The sequence below is a fragment of the Archocentrus centrarchus genome, chromosome 7 (genome assembly GCF_007364275.1).
Source record: "Archocentrus centrarchus isolate MPI-CPG fArcCen1 chromosome 7, fArcCen1, whole genome shotgun sequence".
Classification (NCBI taxonomy): Eukaryota; Metazoa; Chordata; class Actinopteri; order Cichliformes; family Cichlidae; genus Archocentrus; species Archocentrus centrarchus.
Genome location: NC_044352.1, coordinates 22124889 through 22152503, shown reverse-complemented (window position 1 = coordinate 22152503; position 27615 = coordinate 22124889). Strand labels below are relative to the sequence as shown.

Genomic DNA, 27615 nt, shown 5'->3' with positions numbered 1-27615 from the left:
CGTAGTAAAAAAAAAAAAAAAAATCCATAACAAATTCAAAACATTTGCATTAAGAGCTTTGTGCCTTTCTTTTCCCTGCAACCAGAGAGAAAGTAAAAGTATCTTTGGAATCCATCTTGAGGGCTAATTTAATACATATCATAATCTGCTTTATCTACTACGTTAGAAGTCCTATAATATTTGTGTCCTCATATTTATATGCTGAAGTAGCATTCAAGATTGGAGCATTTTTTTTTTTTTTTTTTTAATATTACACCCTTTTTAAAAAAAAAAAAAAAAAAAAAAAAAAGGGCAAAACAAAAATGAACAAAAGTACCACCAAAGTTCAGCAAGTCACATTTTTCAGTAAAGAAAACCTTATTCGTGCAACTACATTTAGCAAAAGTAAAAGTACCACGTATGTAATCTTCAGGATATTTTCATCTTAAGCATGATTCTGTACAATTTTGCATGTTTTTCCTACCTCCCACAGTAGTCAACACAAGCGTACAATGACATAAGGGGGGTACAAACCACAGCTGCTATTGAGGCTTCTCCATTTCTTAAACATTTTATAAGCCTTCGTTTGTCAGTAAATGACACCTCTACCTGTGTTCTCTCAAATAGAGTCCATTGTGTGAGGCACTAGCCTAGCATTCCCCTGTTTGACCGTTAATGCAAAAGAAGCGCAGGACACTTTGTGAAACATGGTTTCAATTCCACACATCCGGTCATCTTTGGTATCGGGACAGTGGAATGCATAGTTGCAGTGATAGAGGAAGCTGGTCAGATCTAGTGCTGCTCAGCATATGTTTCAACTCCAGCCTCTAAAAACACAGCACCACGCTGCTGTTTGGCCTCAGGGAAGCAGGTGGGGAGGGAGGGAGAGATGTCTCTTTTTTTTCATTCCTTGGGCTTTTGCAGGGCTTGGGGTGAGAGCAGTCAGAGATACAGAAACTAAAGAAAAAGAGTGAGTGAGCAGAGCTTCCTCCAGCCCAGGAAGGAAGGAAGAGTTTCTGCTAGCGTCTGACTGTCTGACTTGCAAGAATGTCGCATTTGTGGCGGGGCTTTGCTCCATTTTTTTTGGCAGGCTTGCTGTGACCAGCTGTCTCCGTCTTTCTCTGTCGCTTCACGTTTCTCCCTTCCAACCCAGTTTCTTTGGGATTCTGCTCGGCTACAGCCCCTGCAGAGGAACTCAGCTGATTGGTTTCTCGGATACGGTCCATATTGTCCAGTTGTCTTTTTTTTTTTAGTAAAGTCTGTTATTTTTCCTATAAATTTTAGCTCAAAGGTGAAGGTGATGAGAGGTCAGTCTGCTTCACGTTGAACCCTTTTTTCATCCCCATTCATGAGATAGTCTTTCCTTCCTTCACCCCTTCCTGCACGCCTCCTATGAGGGGTGTTTTGGCCTCATATCGTCCGACCACTGTGGAGACATTGCCGTTTTCCTGCTTGGGGGAGGAGCACCCTGGGGTGGGGCCACTGTAAGGGGAGGAACTGCTGCTGGTGAAGTGGGGTCGGTGTGGCACAGAAAGGGAGAGGGGCAGGGGTGTGTCAGATGGTGTTGTCAGGGGGGGTTCCCGATCGCGTTCCGGGGGTCGCAGGGCAGCAGACGGTGGAAACGGGAACGCCAGCGGGAATCCTGTCATGTAGAAAAGCCTTCCAACGCGGCGTGCCACCTGAGAGACGAGAGGAGATCACATGACTGTCAGTACAGCCAGTTGAGCATCATGTTATGGACTAATGTATACTGTATTTAGAGAGAGAAGAGAGGCTGCAGAATGCGGGGCAGGCTAATTTAGGAATGAGCTATACTATGCTAGCAGTTTTGTCTCGATCCTACAGGACAGAACGCACATTCAGACAAACACAACATGCGCATACACACACACACACGCAGGTCTGTGAGGTGTACCTGTGAGCGGATCTTGAGTGCAGGCCCCAGCTTAATCCCATGGTGTTGAGCAGGTGCTCCTCAGTGAGCAGTGGCAATGTCTCTCCATCAATGGCATGCTCCCGAAACACCTGGCGGAGACACAGCCGCTTCAGCCACAGCCCCGACACGTAGAAACACACACACACACACACACACACACACGAGCCTATGCATTCACTCACACAAACTACAAAACAGTGGCTCTATTCCAAAATGTTGCAGACCCATTCATCCATTCCATTTTTACAATATGGATGATCCAGTTGTGGAGAAATAGTCTAATATGATTTTAAGCATCATAACATTGAGATTGGGATGTTTTTGATGCCATACGTATGTATATATTATCATTTTTCTTGTCTTTACTGGTCTTAGAAAATCTCTTCCTGAAGTGACTCCAGTGTCAGAGATCAGACAGTTGAAGCCTAATTGGCTTCAGGATTCTATATTATGTTGTCTACTTGCTCCTTATCTGTTCCCCTGGAGTCAGGACAGCAGCAGCAGCTGCTTTCACCATACATGTCGACTCAAAAAATGTACCTCGCATTCATATTTACTAGGTTCCGTTTTCCAATGGCTTGAATTTTCTCAATTCCTGATAGTTCATTTTGGAATGTCATATGGCCTGTATTTACACACAAATGCACATTTCATTCCACAAGCTACACCTACATGCACTTTAACACACCCCTCATTCAAACAAATATGGCTCAACTATTAACATGACCATGCACTCATGTGTCCACACCATTCACCAAAAAAAAAACAAAAAAAAAAAAAACTGCAGGTTTACTGCTTCTACCTAAACATAATGAGACACACTTGACAGTACTACAGTAATTTGGGGGTTTGCATTATATCTTAGTCACAGTTTTTCCTCTAATGGTTACTAATCAGCCTGCCCCTGGCCTCCATCCCCTTCTCTCTCTCTCACCTTCCACTCCCTATATTCTCACCTGTGTGTATTCAGCACATCCTGCAGGCTGCTTATGAAGCCGCACACATCCTCCACACTCCACTTGCTGATGTCCTCCACAGGGTTTGCTGTGGCTGAGTCCTCCCCATCCATGAAAAGACCTCCCAAAGAGCCTGAAAAAGGCAGCAGTGGGTGAAAATGATGTGTCAATATACACACCAGGTACAAAGTTGCTATTTGTTTTTTAAAATATATTGAGCTGTATTATTATTTTTTTTAAAGTGCTTTTGGCTCTGTTAACCATAGCCATGATGGTAGGTTTTATACTGAAATATTTTGATTTGATGTAAATAAATGAAGTAACCAGCAGATCTGATAAATTAAGACTCCAGTAGTTTCCTTCAGATGCTCATTGTGAGTCTTTTTCTTGTGCTTTCATAAATATGCTGATTGATTCCACTGTATGTATGTGAACAAACATGCCCCTCATCCCTCCCTTCTGCCCACGTGGCTGTGCTGTTGCTGGCGTGCATGTAGGTCACCCTGGGGTCAGAGGTAGGGGCCCCTAACAGGGAGAAGCCGCCACACTTGAGACACGCACAGAGAGTGATTCTAATGGATTTCACATGTCAGCTCTAAGCTCTGTGTGTTGTGTTTGTCTGAGTCTCTCACCCGTGTGAAAATAAGGGTTGGCGTACGGGAAATCCAAAGGGAAATGACTGGGCATGAAGAGCAGGTAGTGGTGGCAGAAACCTGGTGGCAGGTGGTACTTGAGATCAGCCTTGCCCAGTCCAGGGGTAAAAAGGTGGGCGACTGGGTGACTCTGTACCTGCAGAACTACAGGAGCACTCAGCCTGCCTGAGCTCTCTACAGTCTCCTTGGCACTGTCACACACTCCCTTGCTGCCAGTGTCTTTACCCCTGTCCTTGGGTTTACTGCTGGACTTGGCACCGACTCTCTCCAACCTCTCATCGCACATCTCTGTCTCGCTGTCTGAGTCCTTCATTTCCTCCTCGTGCACTTCCATGTCTCCCTCCCTTCCTCTGTCCTCTCTTCCTTCTCTATGATCCCCACCGCGGATTTGTGTCTGGGGCCCCTGCGGGCTATCTTTCTGGATTCGGCATCTGGGCCAGCAGTGGAGCTCTGCGCCTGGGTGTCTTGGGTGTGGACGATGCCCTGGTTGTTTGCTGTTGGTGGTTGAGGGTTAGGAGGGGTGTGGTGGCTCCGTGGCGAAGCACCAGCATAGCATTCGAGCGGCGGGCCAGTTCCTCGCGGAGAGGATGGCCCTCTGGGATGTCGTGGAGACTCCGCAATGCTGGATGGTCGGGAGGAATGCCAGGAGGTAGAACTCCAGAGGGTCAGAGCCCAGGAGACGCTGCTGCTGCTGCTCTGTCGCTGGTGAGATTTTCCAACTCTTTCTGTCTCAGCAGCTCTGCTGACATCTCAAGTCTGCGGCAGCAAAACATAGAGGGGTTTACCATACAGGCCAAATGCTTCATAAACTCGTGTTATAATACTTTAATGTAGGCTTTCATAATCAATTTATTAAAACACACCTGGCTAGATTCTGTTTTCTCAAGAGCTCCTGTTGTCGTGCAAAGATCTCGGCTTGAGCTGGTTGAAGGAAACCATAACCTGTGACAGAAACAGCAGAAATGAAACAATGCAATGTCCCAAATGTTAAAATCAGCAGGCAATAACACAAATATGAGTAAACACATTGAAAAAGTAATTCAAGACACCAAAAGGCAATACTAGGATGAAAATGATTTTTTTTTGTGTCTTGGACAAAAACTATCCATCTGGCCTTAGAATTACTTATGACTCACCAGGGGCTTGGCAAAGAGCAGAGGGCATGCCAAGGAAGGAGGCCGCAAGTGAGGTCCTAGGCGATGTGAGGAGCAGTTGGAGGGGACAGTAGGGGTGGAGGATGGGACATTTCTCTGTGACACAAAAAACATAAATTTCAATTGGATTTTACTAAATAGGTTAAAATGACAAAAGTGTTGCGCATACACGTTTTTTTCCTCATTCTCAGCACATCTCAACTCTTACTGTGTGTGTGTGTGTGTGTGTGTGTGTGTGGTGTGTGTGTGTGTGTGTGGTGTGTGTGTGTGTGTGTGTGTGTGCGCACGCGAATGCTGCCACACTGCCAATGTATGCAGTGTATTTTATCAGTGTGCTCCAGAGGCCCCCATGTCGCCCCAGTGCCTCATCAGTCTTGTCACGCCGCAGCAAGCGCCGCTGGCCATTGCTGTAACCCTGGACTGCAGCCTTTCCTTCCCCTGCCGCCTCACACATACACGCCACAACTCCAGACCCACACACATAATGAGGGCTGAATGCACAATGCCAGTGTGTCATGCTCCGACAGCTGGGGCGGCCCCTGCGTCTTGACCGGGGCCATGGGCTGAAGGACCTTCTAATTAACACTCATCCCTCCTCTCTTCTCCTCTCCCCTCTTCTCCCTGCTTCCCTCCCTCACTCTCCAGGCTGCATTGAAGCCAGTGAAAAGATGGAGCGTCCCACAACCCCTGCTTCTGAAAAGGCCCCTCCATTATTGGCTTCGTCTTTTGTCCTCTTTGAGGGGGAAAGGTGCCTCTCACCTTTCTCCCTCTTTTTTCCATCTCTCACTCTGTATTACCCACCTTTTCTCTGTTCTTTACTCTCGTCTCTCTACTCCTCTATGACCTCTGAAAAATCTGTCCATTCTCCACTCCTACTCCCTTTGACTATGTATTTTTATCTCTCCTCCTCCCTTAATCTTATCCTGTTTTTGTCTTGTACGTCATCTTTTTTTTTCTCCGAGGTACCCTCCTGTCATTTTGTCCCTGTCAGTTTGGTGCACATCCTCAGGGGTGCAGGAGTATGGTTTTTTGAAGCAGCAGGTAATGTGTGAAAAGTGAGGCACATGCACTTCGACCCTATGAAGGCGTCAAAAGTGTGCGAGGCTTTGATCCATGAGTGGATGATGATGCTGCTGCCTGCTCTGTCTCTCAGCCCTCTCTCAAGCTTTTTCCAGGACCTTTCCTGAACTCGAGCTCCAGCTTCTTACCCACACATCTCCCACTTCACTCCCCTCTTTCTGCTCCTGAGCTGCTGCAATCACACCAATCAGAGCTCAGCTGTGCGTGTGTGTGACTGCCGCTGCTCAAGAGCATACATGGGAAACAAGCTGAGGAAAACAACAGAGTCAAAACCAACACTGGGACACATGCAACCACAAATATTGTTTTGCAACCGTGTTCAAATTAGCCAGCGCCTGCATGTCTCCCGCCTCACTAAATGATGAGGGAGAGGAACTGTAAAGAAGGAGGGCACGTCTACAAGAGCTGGTGGATGAGATGGGGGTACGGGAGGTGTGTGAGGTGGCGGAGCCAGCACTGAGAGGGTGGGTGGGGGTGTGTGTGCTGGGGAAGGGTGGTGGTGGGGCAGCATTCATCGATCGCCTCCGCCGCTGAAATGTTAATGCTAATCGTATAACCGCTCTCTCCGGCGGTGCCTCGCACTCCAGTGGCAGCTCCAATTAATCTTGGGTGAGGGCTGTGACGCGTGACCCTGGAGCCGCGAGCCGGGGCCCCGCTAGCCGCTGCTTATGTAATTACACCGCCCAGTGTGTAATCACCTGGCCTAATCCCTCAGGGCTTGCAATTAGCCTTCCGACGCACAGTTCCACTAGGCTACGCTAAGGCGCCCACAAAACTCCCATCCTCCCCACCGACCATGGCTACCGCATGCCAAATTCCCATCCCCACTAACCCCCCCCCCCCCGCCTTTCTGATATTCCCTCTTTCTTTCCTCTCCTTGCACCGCCTACCCTTGCCTAGCGTTAGCCCTCAAATGAATAACGGTCAATTAAAGCTGCATGACTGGGGCTGCCAGGCGTCTGCGCCACCATAATTAGGCCTAATCACGGGGAGAGAGAGAGAGGAGAGAAGGAGTGTTTGTCTGACACTCCCCTCCACTCCCTTCCTTCATCTCTCCCTCGCTTCCTTCTTTTATAGGAGGCAATTTTGAGGGAGGAGTGGCAGACATTAGTCGTTTTGCTCTGGGGCTCTGTGTATGTGTGCTCCTACATGTGTTTGTGTGTACTTGTCTGTCTTTCTATGTGTGGCTTTCTTTTTTGCACCATCTTTGCATTTTGTTGGCAAACCACTGACATGCTATAAAAAGATGAGGCAAAACACTCTGAGACTGAAAATAGGCAAACTCAAAAATGCAAGGTGGACTCATAATCAAGCAAAACTGTATCACTAGATTCTCTCTTTCAGTCAGTCAGTGTCTCCTGCCTGCAGTGAGGCCAGGGGCTCCTGGGGAATTCACTGGTGTGTGGCGACCTGTCAGAGTGGCGACAGCGGCCCCCGTCCCACAGCAGCCCAGTGTGTGTGTGTGTGTCTGTGTGTCTGTGCGTGCATAGGTGCATCTGTGTAAGTGTGTGTGACAGGGCTGCCCTTAATGACTGGAGCGTGGGGGGATTAGGAGCGCCGCGCGGCCGCCTTCAGCTCCTTCTCCGCAGGAACACATTTACACAGGAAGCTCATTAAAATGGATGAGGCTCCCTCCGCACGCTCTCTCTCTCTCTCTCTCTCTCCCACCCTCTCTCTCTCCCTCCCCTTATCTCACACTCTCTCAATCTCCTCACTCCCTATTTTTGTTCATCTCTCTCTCTCTCCCGTTACTTCGTCATCTCGCCATCTCCTCTCTTCCTCTTTTGCTTCCCTTTCTTCATTCCCACTTTATGCTCCAATGTTTTCCACTTCCCCTTTCTCCCCCCCCTTTCTCTTTACTTGTCTCTACCCCTCCCTTATTTGCCTTGCAGATGCTTGGTGAGCTTAGTGCCATTTAAGGCCAGACAAATGGAACGCCAGGCTCTAAGCCCATCGAGCGGCCCTAATGATTTGTTTTTAACAATGGGCCCTAATGGGCCCCAGGTAATCAATGATGAGGGGTCGATGGAAAGGTGAGCCACGGAGAGAGTTAGAGAGGGGAGAGCTTCCCTCTCTAACTCACTTCCTCAGCCTTGCTTTTCATTTTATTGCTGTTTTTTTTTTTTTTTTTTACTTTTTAACTTACAATTATCTTGATTTTAATTTTCTCCTCACTTTGCACTCATTCCACTCTCATGCCCACCTCTCTCACTCTCCCTCGTTTTTACTAGTTCTGTGGTACAACCTGGCCTTTAGATTTTAGACAGAATTGGCCTGTTTTAATTTCTTCTTGCATCCTATTGCTTGGACAGTGGCACAAGTGATAGGGCACATCTTTTTTTTAATTATTTGCTGTAAAAAACATACTGAGATTAAATGTTTCACTGAGGGTTAAACAGAACACACAAGGAGACTGAGGAGGGCAGAGTGAAGCAGAGATAGATGGATGGATGGATGGAGGTAGGGTGAGGCCTAGTTAACTCTCCCCGGTCCTGTGTGGCTAATTACTCTGTGTGCTGTCGGAGAACAGCCGTGGCTCACTGAGTACATTCACACTGCACCACTAGCCTCTCTCATTCACACACACACACACACACACACACACAAACACACACAATTAGCAGACATATTCACACAAACAAACCCAGATTCAAGCCGCATAGACGAGCACGCATGCAGACCGCCAGCTTGAAAAATGGAACAAACAAACACACACGAACACTCAGCCCCCCACCCCCCCACCTTGCCACAACACACACACACACACACACACACACACAGAGAATATACACCCCCACAGTCTCCCAGAGCTGCACCACACAGCGCCTGGCCGCTCTGCTTCCTGCTTATTTTCCCCCTCCTGCCCCTCACAACTCCTCTCTGTCTCTCTCTCTCTCTCTCTCATATACACACACACACAGGCACACACAAACACACACACACAAACGCACACACCCTGCTGCCGCACCGCCGGCCCATTATCGATCCCCCGCCTCTCCCCGCGCCACATAAATAATCGACAAGCAATTACCCGCCCACTCCCGCTGCCCCTGGCTTTGTTTGGGAGGCGCAGGGGCCAGCGCTGGGGGGGTGGCGAGGGGGAGAGCTGGCGTGCAGGCGTGCAACTCCACAGTGGTAGCCAAGAGGTTATTGGATCCTCAGTTTAGCCATGTATGTGGAAATGCACATACTCACACGAACACTGCAGTGCACAGGAAAAGCCAAATATGAGATCAGATCTTGCTGAGGAAGGTTGGAGTGAAGGAAAGAATAAAAAGAGAAGTACAGGGCTGCACTGATGCAAACTGACAGGTGATTAACGCCAACTCTTATGCAGTTATATACATGTGCCAGGTGCATGTAGGTGTTAGGGTTTTGTTTTGTTTTTTTTAATGATGAATAATGCAGGTATTGTTTCAACAGCTACAGCTGGTTACAGCAGAGATGGATGTTTTATGTATTTGTTGTATCTGTTTTTACCTGTCGGTGTAATGCGCGTCCCGGTGCTGAGGCAGGCCCTGCTTGCGTCTCTGGCTGGATGAAGAAGAGCTTCCCGCCGAGGGCAGGTGAGCTTCTAAGGCCGCTGGATTCCTCACCGCCGCAGCCAGAGCTTCCTGGCGAGCGCGCAGCATGTCTGAATTCCGGGGAAAAAAGGGGGCCAAACAGAGGAAAGCACAGCAGAGGAAAAGAAATGAGATGATAGTGTTGATAGGACACAGATGAGATAAAAAGAGAAGAAAGTAGAGGATGGAAAGGGAGAAGGGGGAGGAAAACAAGTTTAGCATCCAGCTGTATTATACTGAACATTTGTAGAAACATAATTCAAGTAATTATACATTTAGCTGCTTATATTTGGCTTTAATGATGCTACAAGTTAGCAGGATAGAAAACAGTAGAAGTAAAAATATGCTCTCAAAAGTTATTTATTGCCCTGTAGTGATGGATTTAAGGGTTAAGTATGCAGGCGGCAGCTTATAGAAACACCCAATAAATTATTAAGAACTCTACTTGCCTCATTTCCACATTTATACTGAAAATGATGTATTTTTTAATCCAATCATCTACACATACAGATATCCATATGTACAAACGCACACTCAACAAAGACAGAACAGACATTTTAGCTGAGGTCTGCGAAATTAGCACACGGCATTTAAATCCATCTGTCATGCTTTGGATCTGAGCTGACCTGCTTTGAGCAAATGTGAGAAAATAAAGAGGTGGATCCAGGAAAAACGTGCCATGAAAAGTATCATTACTGTGATAACGTTTGGGAAAAAAAAAAAAAAAAAAGCAATACAGTATGTGCACAGTGTTTTTATCCCTCACCACCACCGTGCCTTCTCCCTCCATCTCTGCCTGCCCTCTCCCCTCCACCTCGTGCCCTCAACCTCTCGCCTCATTCCATCTCTTTCTTTGCTCATCCTCTCTCTCTCTCTCTCTCTCTCTGGTTCTCTCTCGCCCTCGAAGGAGAAGAGAACTCATCATTATCAAGCCAGGCCAGGCCACACCAGGAGACATGGCTTCTAATGAGAGAAAAATCCATCCCTGCTCTCTCTCTCTCTCTCTCTCTCTCTCTCTCTCTCTCTCCTCCCTTCTTTCTCTCCTCCCTCTCTGCCTCAATCTATCTATCCCCCCAACCACCCCCCCCCCCCTCCTTTTTTTTTTTTTTTAATTAGACAGATCCCTCGGGAGCTAGGGGCCATTTCCGCCGCCGGTACGGGTGTGATGTGTGTTTCTGTGTGTCTGCGTGATTTAGGTGCTTACGTGAGTGTGCCCAACACACAACTGTGTGTGTGTGTGTGTGTGTGTGTGTTGAAGCAGTTGAGCGGGCGCCGGGGTGGGGATGGGGGGGTTGAAGCGACAGATATTAATGCGGCCTAGCTCCGGTGTATCGATCTGTTTGCTGCGCCAGGCCGCGAGGGACTCTGCTGGCGGCAGACAAGGGTGTGTGTGTGTGTGTGTGTAAAATGGGGGGAGGGGGATGAGGAGGGTTGTGAGAGATAAGGGAAGGATCAGAGGGAACTGAAGCCCCAGAGCGCACACACAAACACACACACATTCGCTCAGTCTGTTGAGCACTTGCATACAAGGTGCAGTGAAGATGGGGCTGAATAGTTGACCTCTATAAGTTTCCTGTGGTCACAGTCCCACCTCCAGCAATTATTTTGTATGTCTGGTTCAGTTAAAGGGGTGACTTTAGCAGTTTTGCAAGTCTTCAGGAGGACCAAGCATCAGACTGAAAAAGAATGGTCAAAATAAAAGCTGCAGAGAAACACAATCTGACCATGCTGGAGGCCAAGTAGCAAGCACACCAACTTTTAGAGATACGCTGAAAGTCTTGAGTCGATACCGATGTTTAAAATAGCAGTTTGGCTGAAAGTAGACGACACTCAAATAACATAAGAACCGCAAATGTTTCCAGGGGACACTGAAAAGTGAACAGGCCTGGAAACACTCGCTGTTGCCGTGAAGACTCATTAAAATTACTAAAGTTGTAAGTTTTTATTATTTAGGTATTTATTTGCTGAGGACATTTTAAATGCAGCTGACCGGTGTTTTTCTTTCACTGTGATGTCTGCATTTCCAAGTGCTACACGTGTCCTGGCATTGATAAACACTGTGCGTGTGTGTGTGTGTGTTGTCACTCGATCCTACACTTCCCATCATGCTTTTCATTAAGCTCTCATTGGAGTTTAAAAGGGAGCATGATGCAGCTGAGGCCTTTCATAGGCTGAGTGGGACTTTGTGTGATTACTAAATTGCCTGGCCTTAGTCAGGCTCGTAAAATCACATATCACATGCCCAAATTTCACCAGAAAAAACAAAAATGAGGCAGCCTCAGCCAGACATTATTAAAATATGAAAATCAAATTTAAAATTCTCAACAGCACCTATGGCCTTGGATTTGATAGGTAAAACAAGCGATACTCCTTTAAATCCACAGAGTACACGCTGTATGACCTGTGGTTCTCCGTCTGTTATTTCTTCCTGTTATTCGCTGCATATCCACTCCAAGGAAGTGATGCCTCACTTCAATATTGGGTCCATGTTTTTCTCTCTCCCTCCCTCTCTCTTGAATTCCCTTTCATGTGAACTGAGAGCAGCACAGTCACCTGGGGTTCTAACCCTGTGTGTGTGTGTGTGTGTGTGTGTGTGTGTGTGTGTGTGTGTGTGTGTGTGTGTGTGTGTGTGTGTGTGTGTGTGTGTGTGTGTGTGTGTGTGTAGGTGAGTAGGTGCTCAAACTCAGAATGTTCCCCTCTAAAACTCTTGTCTCATGTTGCAGCTGCTGGCACACAAGAGGAGAGCCCCTCTGACTACAAATTACAGGCCTAATTGCGGACACACACACACACACACACATACACACACCTCTTTCTTTGCATGAGTTATTTTGGGAAGTCCCAGTTTGTCGTTCGGACCCATTCCACTTATCCCTCTTTTGTGCCATCCCATTTTTCTCCCCACCATCATTCCTGGAGTTGGGCCTAAATCCCCTCAGTTAAGCCGGGCTTTCCTCAGTACGAGAATACAGGGTAGTGCTGCGCTGATGCAGCTTGGCTGGCCCCACGATGGATTTGGTGGACTGGCAGGTACACAAAAGCCAGCATCTATCCGCTAAAGCGCACCATACACCAGAAAATTAAGCATCTTTTCAGGAAGAAGCATTTATCAGCATTTAGCCAGTATCATAGGCTTATGCAGCTGTAAATATGTTGCAAGCGTGTTCGTGCTGAATGTCTTTGTCCTTTGACCAATCGCACTGCTTTATTTTTCCCAACTTTATTGGGGTGATGTTAAAGAGATGTTGTGTACAGCTCCGTATTTCAATGGTGACTGAACTGCAAGAGACAAAACAGGAGAACACGCCCTCCATCCCACCCCTCCTTTCACTTTCATCTGGATCTCTACCCCCACCTCTCATTTTCTTTTCTCTCTTCTTTACTCTCCTTTCATCACATGAAGAGGGAGGGAAAGCCCTCCTGGCCATTTTGACATCCCTGCCTCCCTTCCACCTCCACCCCCAATTTCAGCCTACCCCCCCCCCCCCCACCCCCCCCCCCCCCCCCCCCCCCCCCCCCCCCCCCACCCCCAATCACTTCTTTCGGTACTCTTCTTTTGCCCATCGGGTCCAGAGAGAGAGCCTCTCACACAACACCTTGCAACTACACATTCACACACACATCTAGGCACATGCACACAGAGTTCCTCTTCACCCCCACCTCTTCCACGCACGCACACTTTCATTTTCTGTGCCCCACACTTCAAACACATGAAAGGATGCTCTGCGGGGACCAAGGCTAAAGGGAGAGTTGGCGGTAAGGAAAAAGGAGGAGGAAGAGGGGAGGTGGCATAAAAGCAAGCGTGAGAGGCAAATGTATAGGAGGGATGAGGGGCCCGGGGAGGAGGTGGGGGAAGGAGGGGTCATGGGGGCCTCATCGGAGACCAGGTCAATGTCAAGGGGCTCGCTCTCGCTGAAGTGATTCACATCTGCCTCTCAAGAGACAAAACAGCCATCCCTCTGTCCTACATCCCATCCTACATCACTCTCAGGCTGCCTGAGAGTGTTTCCTAACCAGCTCCACCTGTTAATTGGAGAAAGGGAGGATGTGGAAGTAGTGTTATGTTTGGTAAATAAACCTCTGAATAGCCGGTGGATTTATAGAGGAATATGGAAGTGTGGCTGTCAGCACTAGCAAAGCCTGTGCAGACCTCCTCCACTGAGTGCATCTAACACTTACAGTACAAACAGGGGTGTGCTGTGTCACAAGGACATTATCTTTAAGTGATAGTTTAATTTAGCATGTGGCAACTGCAAATTGTTTTCTTTATTTCTTCCTCAATGAGAAGTTATTTATTTATTCTTACCTCATCTCTGTTCCTTCTTCATTTCATCTCATTATTTTATATATATATATATATATATATATATATATATATATATATATTTCTTTTTTGCTCTTTACAGCTGAAGTCTCATTACCCCTGCCTCTTCTTTTCTGCACAAGTGCAGGTTGGATAAAGGAAGCACACTTGCAGAATAAAGGATAATGTGGAAACTATCAAATGATTTGGAATGTGGAAGTGAAGAAAGGGAGCGAGTATGTCAGCAAAGCGCCAGAGCGCCTCCCTCAAAACCGACGAGGCTTCTGGGAAAGGAAGCCGGCGTTCAGACTTAGCCCAGGGCCATAAAACCCCCACAATGCACTGAATTTTGCCTCTAAACTCCTCTAAGACGGGGAAAAGGCAATTAAAGCTTTTATAGGCTTCGCCCCCTAGATTTGGAACCAGCGATTAAAAATCATTACTAATCAAAAATAAAAAGCTGCTCAAACTACAATTTGGCCCAAGCACTGATCGGATTTATACTACTGCAAAAAAGATTCATTAAAAAAGGTAGGAGCTAATGTTACACCCTATAGAAAAATGTGAGAGAAATATTAACATTTTACGGCAGGCGCAGTGAAAAGAACAAAAAAAACCAACTTATCAATCTGTGGCAACTTTGCTCATTTTCTTTTCTCCCTCATCAAACTACAGTTTCCTCGAGATAAAACCAGTGAACTTTATGTCTATAGAAATTGAGTGAATATGTGACACACTAGAGGTTTCCTGGCTGAGATTTAGAGGGTTGGCAGGCAGCCAATGAGAGCTCCTGGATCAATCATGGCGTTGATGCATGTGAAGGCTTGTGGGTGTTGTTAACAACGGCGAGTCAGGGTGGTCAGAAATCACCCTGAGTGACACTTTGACACTGGGTGGGCAAGCACCGCAAATAGAAATGTCAGCTGTCTCCGTGGCCCGGGTTTCACAATGGCAGCAGTGTGGCACAGCGCTACACTCTGGGGTTACCAAGTAGCACTGCACCTCAGTGACTTGGCGACAGGTGATGGAAGAGGGTTTCTTTTTTTTTTTTTTTTTTTAAAAAAAAGAAAGAATCTAGTTAAGAGCTTCTAAAAGAAACTCTTACTTTGAATTAAAGAAAAAAACATGTATATCTTTCATGTAGGATTAATTACTGTTAAGAAATTAAAATCGGTGCACTGGGAAACATGTTATAATCGTGGCCACGCATGCAAAGAGCAACACAAAGCTTGTGGACTGACCGTGGCCGGGCAGACCCATGCTGCTTGCTAGCTGGTAGAGGCGTTGCTGCTGCTCCTCATAGGACCCTTGCTCGCTGAGCGCTGACATCATGCGCCTGTAATGCTCCTCAGGGCTCATGTGGCCGTGGCTGCCGCCTGCCTCCACCCCTGGGCTCTGGGAGTTTTCTGAAGAGAGGAGGGAGGGATCAGTGATTGTCAGTAGCCAACTCATCAGGAAATATCTTTTAACTTGATCTGCAGGCTCTGAAAGTCTCCCCATGAATTTCTATCACCTTAGTGGCATAGGATATATTTACAGGAAGAAAGGTCTGCATTTATTTTTGTGTCAATGATTGTGGAGAGCAAGCCGCAAGCAAGAGGTTGCATGAAATTTAATACTGTAAGCGGCCTCAAAGCGTTAGTTACTCCAAATGGCAACAGGAGGTCACAGATTTGTAAAACTTGTAGTTCAATAGCTAAGAAGCCAATTCAGCGTCAGACACATCAAACACTACGCTTTAACATTACTGCAGACTTCACCGTGAGAGAGTCAAACCTTTTCTCCATGACAAGCCTTTTTATTTAAAAATAAATACCAAAATGTTATTATTTTTTATGTCATATTTTCTCATAAGGCAGAATTATTTTTAGGATAAAATCAGCCCTTCTGCATTGCACAGAACTAATTTTATACATTTGTTAAATATCAGCCAGAACATGTGCTTTTAAAGATCATTAAGAAGCGATGGACTGGAAGCCTCTTCACATGAAGCTTCATGCACAGAGCCATGCATTGTTAATGCTCTGAGCCTGACCCCATCATGAACTCACAATTTCTCTGACACAAAGCACAGCAGTAACCCTGCTAACACTGCAGTGATGTAACTTACTGTATATAATGCAGACTACAGAAAACTCAAAAGAACAAAACAACTCTCAGCTTCTACCGCTGCAGGTGTGGGTATGTGTGTGCGTGTAACACCTCTCTGTTGTGTTTAAGGTGTTGTGAAGACAATGCGGTGTATGATGCCTATCTAGCCGTCAGTCCCCATACTTAATCTCTCTGCCTCTGACCTCCCTCTTCCCCCACTCTGTCAATAGTAACATGATCTAAGGTAAGAGCGGTGGGGGATATAGGAAGGTGGTTAGGGAGTTAGAAGAGGGAGACAGAGGATGAGGTGGAGGAGGGAGAAGCAGAGGAAAAGCAGGGGTTATTTTTACCACCCTCCTCCTTATTGAAACCTGAGTCTGGCCCCGGGCAGGCGAGCAGGAGTGGCGCTGAGGAGCGGAGGTGGGGTGGAGGTGGTGAGGGAGGAAGCGAACACGCAAGCATCTCTGTCTCCACCGACAAGCTCCAGCTAATCCACCCAAGGTCCTCGAGTGTTTGTGTGTATGTGTGTGCGCGCAACTAGTCTGTGCCTGTCTAAAGTTTTCCTGCTCTCTAAACACAGCAGGGGGTGCCGACTTTGCAACTGGAAGAAAAACAGACATCATTTACACAGTGGTATCCAATCTCTCTGGCTCCATCCATACACTACCCTCTCAGTCTCTCTCTCGCTCTTAGTCCATTTCTCCACCTGCATTAGTCATTAAAGGATCTCTTGTGTCACCAGACTTGGAGGCAAAAAGATGTAACTTGCATAGATAACACACCAGTACTAACCCACACACAGGTGCCGAGTCAGGCTTTGGGCGTGGACAGAGCTCAAGGTTAATGCGCAGGATCAGCAACGTTTGGACAAGGCTTAAATGCACTTTTCTGGACAGCTGGCTGCGTGCGCACACACACGCAGAAACAGAGTCTTCTTTATCAGTTTCTCTTATGTGCGTATAAAGCAAAGGAAGAATATATGTATATATGCAAAGCATATACAGCGATTGTCTTTTTAAGGCCAGAAACCTAACCATACATACTGTGAGAGGCACAAAAACACAAACTCAAAATGAAAACGCACAAACCTCCGTTTGCCTTAAAAGGAATCCGAGCCAGAGTACACAAACAGACACGCACGCACACACAACACACACTCTGTCTCAACCAATAACAAACCCATGCATCTTTCAGAAGCAGGGCTGTGTCTAAGTAAGACGATAATGGCCACGAATGAGTGCTTCTATACACAGAGAAAGAGGAAGAGGCTCCAAGCAGGTCTGCAGTCGGTCAAAGGTCACCCAGTGGCCAAAGGTCAAAACAGGGGATCACGCTGAGCTCTGCACAGCTCAATCTGGTATCCAAATTACACCCAACTGCTCTCACCTATCTAAACTTTACACAGAATTTAACCCTCAGAAAGGACATTTTATTAGTTTGTCAAATAAGAAGTGCAGCGTATGCACGCCGTTGGTGAGTCTGCAGAGATAAGATGTATGGTGAGCTGCCCTTGGTTCTGCCTGCTGTATAATGCATCAGTCAGGAAGTCTTCGTCAGGAGTCCAGAGGAACAGACTCGGTGGCTGTGCCGGCTCCATGCCGGGCGCCTGGTGTCACACCTCACGAGGGAGATATGAATAATAGAGGACAGCGCCCGGATTGCGGCATTACAGAGGGACACCGTCTTACCGAGGTGTGCCGTGTCAAGGTCCGTCATTTACGCTGTTCTAATTTCACCTGGAGAGCAAATAAAGAGCCTGAAAATATTACTGTACAGGTTTGTTAGGAAGACGACAGTCGGGACAGCCACCCATGCTGGTTTCCTTTTAAAGGATCAGTCCACTGATTCATTCCTTTTTAGTGGAAAACACATGGGGGAAAATTTTTTTTTTTTTTTTGATGATGATGTTTCCCAATATTTGATCTGTTTTTAGGGTTATAACATGCCCGTTATATTAGCAGAGGAATCTCTTAAACTGTGCTTATTTTTCAGTATTAAAGCACTTTCTAAGTAAGGCTCTTGGTTTTTATGTATTTATTTATTTTTGGTGACCTAGTCTGATGTGTGTATATCTAGCAGTAAGTGTAATCTGTGTTTCTGCAGCCTTTGCATATTCCTCTCTGTTCCAAACTATTTTTATTTCCAGTGATTAACTAATCGGCCAGCTCGATGCAGCGTGTGACACGCTGAGATTTGGGAGGAGTGCGCATCATTTGCTCTGTGGGCCTCTGTGACCTGTAGTCACCCATAACACCTTTGTCTGCAGAGATGTTTGCATGTATATTTGGAGAAACATGATTTAGGGTCAACATACTGGCACTGCACCAGCAGCCAAGTCAACACAGCTTAACTCTGGAACTTCCATCTTTTCTCCTCAGTCATCCTGTTTTTTGTTTTGTTTTTTCCCCCCATAACTTTCACCCATTTCATGCATGGTCCTACCTTTGGGGGATACGCTGCGTGACTTCTTGTTTTCAGAGGGACACTCGCTGCTGCTGTTGGGAGAGAAGCTTCTCCTCTTGCCTAGAAGGTCATCTGTAAATACACACACACACACACAGAGAAACCAGTCAGGAAAAAAAAGACCGGAGTAAAGGCTTGATATGGCCACTCTCCCTCTGTGTCTACCTGTGTGCATGGTGGCTGCTTTGGAAACGCGAGAAGAAAGAGAGCGTGAGTGGAAAAAGAACCAAAGAGGAAGAGAGAAAGAGAAAAACAAGAACGAGTGAAGCAAGGCACGGGCATCTGGAGATGTGCATGTTCTGTCAGAGAAGAGAGGGGCCCTGTACTGCTGTGGATGACGGATCTGCCCAGCTTAGTCACGTGTGCGTTTGTCTATTTGAAGCAGGGAGGGGGGCTCTGTCTCACCGTGCCTCCTCCAATGTCTCTTTCCAACAGTCTGTCCTCAAGTGTTATCACCGTTCTGCCTCTCTCTTCTCCTCTCTCTCCTCTTTTTCCAGATGTCGACGCAAAATCCTCTGACTGAACCGAAGTGCACGAAACCCTCTCAGAAATACCTCTCAGTTCACATTACATCTGCATCACGTGGGTTTATTTATTTATTTATTTTAGTTCTTGCTTCCATAATAACTCTTGATGTCCTCCTCTCATAAACACTCATTTCTCCATCTGCTCTTGTTGCTCTCATCTGGGTGTGTTTGAACCCTACTCCTATCAGGAGCTCTCACCCTCACCTCCCATTAACACCTCTGCGCCTCCTCCTCCTCCTCCCTCCCTGTTGTCACCACCCCTGCCACCAGAGAGGGGCATCCAGTATACAATTACAGCACCCCCTACTGCCTCCTCTTCCTCCTCCTCCTCTCCTCCCTTCTCATCGCTCTCTCTTCCTTCCTATCGCATCCCACCCCCCCAAACACACCTCAAATCAATATGGGCCTTATCAGAGAGGGAGGAGATGCAAAGCACAACGCACGCAGCGCCGGCAGGAAGGAAAGAGGCGTTTGTCATTGCTCTCTCCCTCTCTCTCTCTATTTCTATCTCACGCATCTCTGATTTTTCTCCAACTCCGTTTCTTCCTCTACGCAGACAGCCAAAACCATGGCAGTGACTTCTTCTTCCCTTCTTTCCTACTTTCTCTCTTTCCCGTCTCAATGCGTATTTTTAGGGGTGAGGCAAGAGTGCCCCCCACCCCCCCACCCCCTCCCTCCCTCAAGGAGAATGGTTCCTCTCCACCGCTGCCTCTCTTTTTCAGCAAAGTAATTTTTCATCATTTGCACAGCATGTGTAAACAGCACAGAGAAACAACGAACACGGAGCAGAAATAAAACACAGCGTCATCGCAGTACCCGCACAAATACAGTTTGCTCTACTCTTTCATGTGTTGAACCCTAACATAGCTGTCACCTTGGTGACAGCCGGACGACACGAGATTAAGGCTGAAATGGCGTCTGACCTTTGACCTCTAACCTATTACCCAAACTTTTTGTCTGTTCCCGTCTGTAAGGGAAACAGAGGAGGGAAGAAAACACGGATTTAGACAGGACTTGGAGGATTTTGCCATGCTGCTAAAAGAGTGCCGGTGTTGATGAGAGGGCGAGTGAGCAAGCGAGTAAGGATGAGAGGGAGGAGGTTCACTAATGATCCAGTGTTTGATGTTACCTCTCAGGTCCCGAGGAGAGCCGCTCCCTATACCATCCGAAAGAAACAGCAGGCGGGGAGGGAGTAACGCTAATGGACAAGTGCGTGCATACACACACTGAATGCTTTTTACCATTTCTACTTTTTCTCCAATCTCCTTTATGATCTCTCATTCTGTTTTGCTTCTCGTTTTCAAATCGCGTTCAGTACATTTCTTTCACTGGTCCTTTCAGGGAAAAAAAATGAAGGTCTCCATCTATCCTATTAGTGAAATATTAACAAAGAGAGAGAGAACCCCCATTAGTTAAAGCCCCTCTTCTACCAAACACACACACATGCTTAGACCCACACCCAGAGCCTCTCATGATCAAACACACTTGAGTCGTCTCTTGAGCCGACCTCACTCAAGACACTGCGTCTCCAGAGCGAGTGCCCGAGGGCCTGAGATTTGAGGGCGGAAAGCTTTTAAAGCCAATTAAATGGGGCTTCTTAGAGCACCGGCGCTCCCTTTTAATGCCAAACCCTGAGCTCTGCTAGCATCTATACTAACCCTTTTACTCCCACTAACACAGCTTACAGTCAAGTTTGCTACCTTAGGCCTTTCCCTATCACCTGCTTGTTAATATTGCTGAGGAATTAGTGGTCGTGAAGTCAAGAGTTTTATTCCGCCTTCAAGGGTGTTATTTTAACTGTCAAAATACAGCAGTTATTAAGTGCAAGCAGCTTCTATGATAGAACCCCACGTTTTAGCCATTCTTGGTCAACCGTCTACAGGCTTGCCGTTTTTTGGTTTTTTTTTTTTCCTTTAAGAAGTGGATCTGAACACACCATGGTTCAGCCTCTGCCTCAGTTCCTCCTTGTTAGTTAACCTCCTCCTTATCTGCTGTTCCTCCCACTGAGAGAAAAGATGGAGGAGAACAGAGGGACAGAAAGAGAAAGAGGAAACAGCAGGACCTAAACGACTTCTCTTTCATGTGACACCAGCAGGGCGAATCATCAGGCTGGAGAGCATTCCCCTTCCTTTCCTACCCTTTTTTTTTTTCTCCCCCTCTTCTTCCTCAAACTTTAGCCCTCCTCCTCTCTTCTCTCCAACCCGTGGAGCGCGTTGACAGCTCAGACAGCCAGACTCCTTAATTCCTCTCTTACTCCGTTAATCTGTCATCTTTATCAGGCCGGGGAAGGGGAAGAGGCTGAGTGGAGGGAGCAGCTGGGGGGGTGGGGTGACAGGCGGGGACGTGGGGTGGGCCGCCAGCCGCAGCCCCCCGATCAATCTCCACATTACAGCTGACAGAATGGTGCTAATAACTTATTGATCCCTCCTCCGTGCGCCGGGGCCTCCGCCGGCCCTGAAAGCCCTGCCATTGATTGGCTTACGGGCCGATGCAGCTGGGAAAGGGTGGGGGGGATATATGAGAGAGGGCTGGGGGTTGTTGATGGAGTTGGGGCGAGTGGAGGATGCACCAACAACAACATGTGCAAATGTACAGCTATAGGAAAACTGCCACATAACGTGCTCATCTTTTTGGAAAGATGGACAGAGGGAAACAGAGCCCGAGGAATGGAACGAGAAAAATATGTCTGACCTTAAAGTGAAAATCTGCCAGTATAGTATTTGCAACAGATCATAATTATGTAACAGAATAAAGCCAATAGTATCTTTTGTCTTTGTCATCGCTGAGCTTCAGTCGGATACAGTCAGGCCCTTCTTGTAGAAATCCTCTGAACAGCTGGTGCTACACAAGAGGTGAAGTTTCCATCAGCAGTTCCAGTGGTTTGTTTAGAATATGGGTTATGACAGCTACTGTCACTGTTATGATACTCGCCTGGAAAAGGTTTTTAAAAACTACTAATATGTAACATCAGTATACCTGACTGGGTTGAGTAGACAACCCATGTACTGAAAGGCTACTGCAGAGGCCCGGGTTCGAGTCCGCCTTGGCCCATAAATAAATGACACTTTATGCATAATATTGCATAAGCAGATTAAAATATTTCTGCAAGAATTCTGTAAATGGAAAAATCTCTTAATGAAACTTTTGCAATAAGGATATACTGAATTCAAAAATGATGTCTAATATCTTCTCTCACTCTTAAATGCTTTGCTGTCTTTGTCAAATCGTTCCATCATATCTGTCTTCCCCTGCTTACAGTGACTGTTCCTAGGCAACAGTTCATGCCCTGATATGCGAGCCAATATTCCCATTCAAACAACACACAATTCACAGGTTATTAAAGGCAATTTAGGCAATTTTTAAAAGTTTTAAAAGTGCCAAGAAATAATTCTGTGAACCACAACTCAACCGACTGGTGATTCTGCTCAAGTGTAACAAGGACGAGCACAAAATCTCCAAAAAACAATAACAAAATCAAACAAAAAATTAATAACAAAGACGTCAAAGAACACCTGAGAATAAATGGTTTCTTTTAGGCGCTCTGAAAGGAAGAAAAAACTATTTCCATTATTAATTCAACTATTTATTTTTGTCATCTTGAATTTCATGTCTTGACAGAACCATTGGCATGTCTATTTGAGAAACCATTTTGTTATGGCAGTGCAATTACATCCCCATTAAGCTGTGGGATGTTTTAAAATATTTACTATCCGCATTTCCCTTTTTGCCGCTGTATGACAGCTAATATAAGCACACATCCTGGAATGTTTACTTTGGGGCAGAATTGCCTTTCTATGCTAATCATGTAATAACTAGCTGGTAATACTTTAAAAGCAATCCTCACTCACAATCAGTCTGAAAGAAAAAGGCCTTGCACAAACACACTGGGCTGCAGATTCACACGCAAGCAAACATTTAAAACCAGGCCTTCGAAACCGCACACGGAAAGGTGCGCATGCACAAACACACACAAAAATGCGCTCAAGCCCCAAACCACTGCTGCAACCCCCCCAACCACACACACACACACACACCGACAGGCTGTAACTGCCTTTGAGAGTCTGAGTGTTGGGAGCAAAGGAGAGAGAGAAAGAGAGCGGCGGCCCAAAAACACCTTATCTGCCTGTTTGAGTCTCCGGTCTGACCGCAGAGCCACGGTTTACAGTCTCCACAGGCAGCCAGACTCTCAGCGTCGGCGCCCCTGCCCCTCCTGCCTCCTACCCCTCCTTCCCTCCACCCTCCCTTCCCTCCTCTCCACCTCTAACAGAGCCTCTGAATAGCCAGTGGCTGGGGATTGAGAGAGCGAAGCAGGGGAGGGAGGGATGGAGATGAGAAGAGGAGGGAGGCAACCCTCCTGTCTGTCTCTCAGATTTAATTAACGGCCCACTCCGGCACAGAGACGACCCGGCAAGCCTGCTTCCCTTTCCTCCTGACCCACACACACACACACACACACACACACACACACACACACACACACACACACACACACACACACACACACCACAGAGCCGCCCGCCGCCATAGTTGCTGCTTACCCTCCCTTGATACCACTACTGCACTCATTCATCTCATTTTCTTCTGTCTCCCTATTTCCAAATGTTTCTTCCATCACAGCATCTCTGTCTCTGTCTTTTCCTCCACCTCTTGGCCATCCTACTCCCTTCTTTCCCTCCACTGTTTGTTGGTATACATTAAACACTTTTGGAGAAGTCGAACAGCAGAGGTGACTGATGCAACTGCATAAACACAACATCATAGCAGCAAGTTGCATTTATGCTTCATCAATCCCAAAGTCAAATAATCCACTGCTTTAAAACGTCATGCACGCTTCACCCACCTGTGTATTTGGACACAAATTTGAACTTGAGTTGATATTGCGTAGGCACGTATCTCTATAACTACGTTATTTGTGTGTAATTGTGTGTTTGAGAATGTGTGTGTGTGTGTGTGTGTGTGTGTGTGTGTGTGTGTGTGTGTGTGTGTGTGTGTGTGTGTGTGTGTGTGTGTCTAATTTCACTGGCAGACAGAATTAGAGCCAGTGGCTGATCGGATTGGACTTGTTTACAGACACGAAGCGAGCCGCTTAGGCAGCCTGTTAAATCTCCCTTTAATGCTCAAGCGGACAGATTTTAGGGTCTTGGACCCCCTATGCGTAGGCCACACTGTGCTCGCACCATCCCCCATCACTGCCCCACACCCACCTCTAGCCCCTCTTGTCTTCCCCCATTAGGAAAACCATTCATGGCTCTGATTTCTCCATTAGGTTTAACAGCTGATTAGACTGGTGTATTGGTGAAAATCTGTCCCAAACGGGGGACCCAAAGACACCGGCTGAGCTGTCTGTTGAGCAATCTAATACCCTCCACCTTCCACCCACCCTACCTGATATTGCAGGCACCGTATGGACAATTAATCTGGCAGACAGAGTGTATGAGCACACAGAGAGAGGGTATGGAGGTGTTGGGTCTGGGGTGATTATGCCACTTGCTGTGCCTCTGGCTAATGGGATAAGAAGGGACAGGGGTTTGAACTCCGGGCAACAGCAAAGCAAAGGCATGGTCTTCACTATTAAAAAAGGCATCTAATTATTTAATTAAGGGTAAATGCATTTATTTAAACATGTTTGGATTATCTGATAGAAGTTTTTCATCCAGGCAATTCATTTGTCATAATCAATATTTTCTCCTGCAGGCAAAAATCAGAGATAAGAAAAAAAAAAAAACTGTTGATAATAATTACTTCAACTTAACTGAGAAAAGCCATTTTGAGGCTTTTTAGGTCTGCAACAACCCAAAAATTATAGTCGATAAACTTCATATATTAATGAGGTAATGTGAAGATTTTGCAAGTGTACTACTGCTGCTATCGATCACACCCTACACGAACATACTGCACGCCACTGAGACGGAGTGCAACTAACCTAATGTGGCAGAAACATACAGTACAATGGGTTTGTTTCTAAACAGTGACATACACAGAGGCTTTTTAAACAGCCATATGTCTTTGATGGCTGCACAATATCCTCATACAGACTGCTTGACAAATAGCTGTGATTAAATGCGGTCTGTGTTCTGTGTTTAAGCTGGAAGCAAAGCTCTTAGCTTAGCACTTGCACACCATGGTTCCTCTGCTCACATGAAACTGGATTAATGGCAAACAAAGCTATTTATTCAGAGGTAATTTAAAACAGGGGGTTTAACGAAAAAAATCCTGGAGTGCAGCAGAGAGTGTGGGAAGAACATTAAGTAATCAACATGAGCGACCTTTAGGAATAAGTAATACGCTTATGTTAAATTCCCGCAATCACACAAATTAGACCAAATTAAATGGCTAATGGAATATTTACGTATGTTACAGGAAGCGTAAAGGGGCATGTATCATCTGCCTAGATGCAAAGGAAGAAAGAGAAAAGCAAATGTAAGAAAGAAAAAGAAATCGGACACCTTACACTTCGCATACGTTAGACATGCATACTGATAAAACACACACACACATCATAGCATCATGTGGGTCCTACCTGTGTGTCCAGTACTGGTGCCGTGGTCAGAGGCGGACTGGCCTTCGGGCATGCCGTGCTGTCTGGTGTGGTGCAGGTTGGAGATAATTGTAGAGAGGTCACTGTCACGACTGTAATACACAAAAATGCACACACACACACACACACACACACACACACACACACACACACACACACACACAGAGGAAAGAGGGCACAATTAAAAGCAGCCAGAAATGAACCAGAGTTAAGCTCCAAATGGTCTGTTTGTATAAAAAAAAAAAAAAGAGAGCAGCCTATAAATTCATAGCACACAACACTTACCACAGAAATCCTCCATAAAGACAGACCTGTCCTCTATAAAATGCACATCTTCACACAGACTCAACAGCTACAAGTGGCTGTCCTGTCAACTGGCTCTTAGCTCTGAGGTGTGTAATACACTCTGACAGACTACCGCATCCAGCACTTTCAGGTCTCATCCCTACTCATCTTCCACACTAAGATGTATTAATGAACATATTCACAACCCATAAGTGGTTTAACAGCTTTAAACCAGCTCTAAAAATATGCAAATACAGGTGAAGAATGTTTAAAATAAAACACAATTCAATCAAGCCTGGAAGTGGTATTATTTATTAAGAATGTAAAATTATGATAACAGCACAATTATTTTGTAGTAAGATATGCTAACAATTAAAAAAAAAAAAGAAAAAAAAAAAAGCTGTAAGTCTTCTTCTCTAATCTCGTGCCTACACTAACGTTAAGTCCTTCACACACACACACACACACACACACACACACAAAAAAAGGAAAAAGATTGTTCTCAAGAATCTCTCAAACACCCTGTCCTGCCCTTCAGCACCCAGAGGAGGAGCAGGAGGAGGGTTAACAGATTAGACCCAGATTTGGTTGGAGCCGCTCTGTCCTTTCAAATTCTCCACCAGCTGCCTTTCTAAACTCCCCACACCAGCGGACCCACACAACTGTGTCATGGAGGCATTTCATTTGCAATCTGATTACCATCCTGATCGCATTAAATGGCATAATGATGGGAAATAGGCGCTTAGCGTTTGAGGGTAGTATGGCTGTGCAGTGTGTGGAGTGTAGACAGTATAATGGCAAACAGCTTGTGTGGCAGGAGAGGAGCAGGGCTTTTTTTTTTAGTTACAGTCTAAATATCTCCCGTCATAGCGCTGTGATATACCTGCTGCGTAAGGCAATCCCAGAGGTTTTTTGTTTTTTTTTTTGTTTTTTTTTGGGGGGGGGGGGGGGGGGGGGGGGGGCATATATACCGTGTGTTTCACACAGTAAGCCCAACATGTCATTTCATGGCATCAGCAACCTCTCGTGTGAGCAGCGATCTCATTTACAGCCTTAACTGGCAACTTTATTGAAAGCAGAAACATCTATGAAGGGGGTCTGGTATGACACGGCAAGCACAGTTTATGGGACAGAGGCGGTGAATGGTTCTTAGCTGCCACCGCTATGACGAGGCCACACTGTTTGCGGCTGCTGGATTTGGGTTTTTACAGTCCCATGATTACAGACTCCTTCTGTAATGTCAGGCTGTCGGTCGCCAATCTGTTTTCCACACGCTAACAGAAAAGATGAAGGGTAGTGCTGAGGACCTCATGCTGGCCTTGCTGGCCTCACCAGTCACCTCTCAGGCACAGAGAACCAATGACTCAGAAAATAGTCTCAGACAAAACACTCACCATTGGTTGCTAAGCAAGGAGACACTTGATTGGTCTGTGACTGCAAACTTTTTAGACTAATGACAGACTTCTTTTTTAGAGTGCAACTTACTAAAATTGGTAGCTCTCAGTGTCTGAGAGGGCAATGATTTTCTTCAAAATGAAAATGAGGTACAAAGAAGGTCTTCTAAAGGTCATTATCATACATTTGTGTCACCCACTGACTCCATCAAAATACGCATCACACACACACACACACTTGCACACATACACATACACACACACACACACACACACACACTGCAGTTAGATGCTCTACTGTGGGAAGCTGCAGCCAAATCCATCAATCAGTTAGCTGCATTATAACACCACCCTCTGTCCATCATTTAAAGTGATCATGATAATGCCATCGTGAACTTCTCAGAGAGGTGACGGGGTTATTATCCCATGGCGAAGTGGCTGCTCTAAGCCGTGAACGGCAAGGACATTGTTAGTTGGGTAATTAGCGCACTTCTCCTGAGCTGTCCCGCCTCAGCTTGGGCTAATGAGGGCCTAGCCTTATCCCCACCCACCTATGCCCTCCCTCAACCCCCTCCTTCGCTCTTTCTGTGAGTGGCGGCAAGGTCAAACTCAAGCCATCGAAGATGGAGAGGGGGATGGGGATGCTGTTTAAAACCCAGTCACCTGAGTCAGCGCTCCCTAAGGAGCTCCTAA

The 27615-nt window shown here is 46.4% G+C and overlaps 1 protein-coding gene across 1 annotated transcript in view; it reads right to left on the bottom strand.

Annotated features, from left to right (window-relative positions):
• Window positions 1-324: 324 nt before the first annotated feature.
• Window positions 325-27615, bottom strand: part of samd11 (sterile alpha motif domain containing 11) — a 48216-nt gene continuing 20925 nt past the window's right edge. Inside the window, 20 exon segments of the mRNA XM_030733317.1 lie at window positions 325-1658; window positions 1895-1929; window positions 1932-2004; window positions 2872-2897; window positions 2900-3004; window positions 3504-3534; window positions 3536-3579; window positions 3582-3920; window positions 3923-3988; window positions 3991-4185; window positions 4188-4224; window positions 4226-4280; window positions 4388-4466; window positions 4661-4696; window positions 4699-4722; window positions 4725-4774; window positions 9239-9392; window positions 14866-15030; window positions 18158-18250; window positions 25226-25335. Coding sequence (XP_030589177.1) covers window positions 1326-1658; window positions 1895-1929; window positions 1932-2004; window positions 2872-2897; window positions 2900-3004; window positions 3504-3534; window positions 3536-3579; window positions 3582-3920; window positions 3923-3988; window positions 3991-4185; window positions 4188-4224; window positions 4226-4280; window positions 4388-4466; window positions 4661-4696; window positions 4699-4722; window positions 4725-4774; window positions 9239-9392; window positions 14866-15030; window positions 18158-18250; window positions 25226-25335 — 2050 coding nt within the window. The 3' untranslated portion in view covers window positions 325-1325.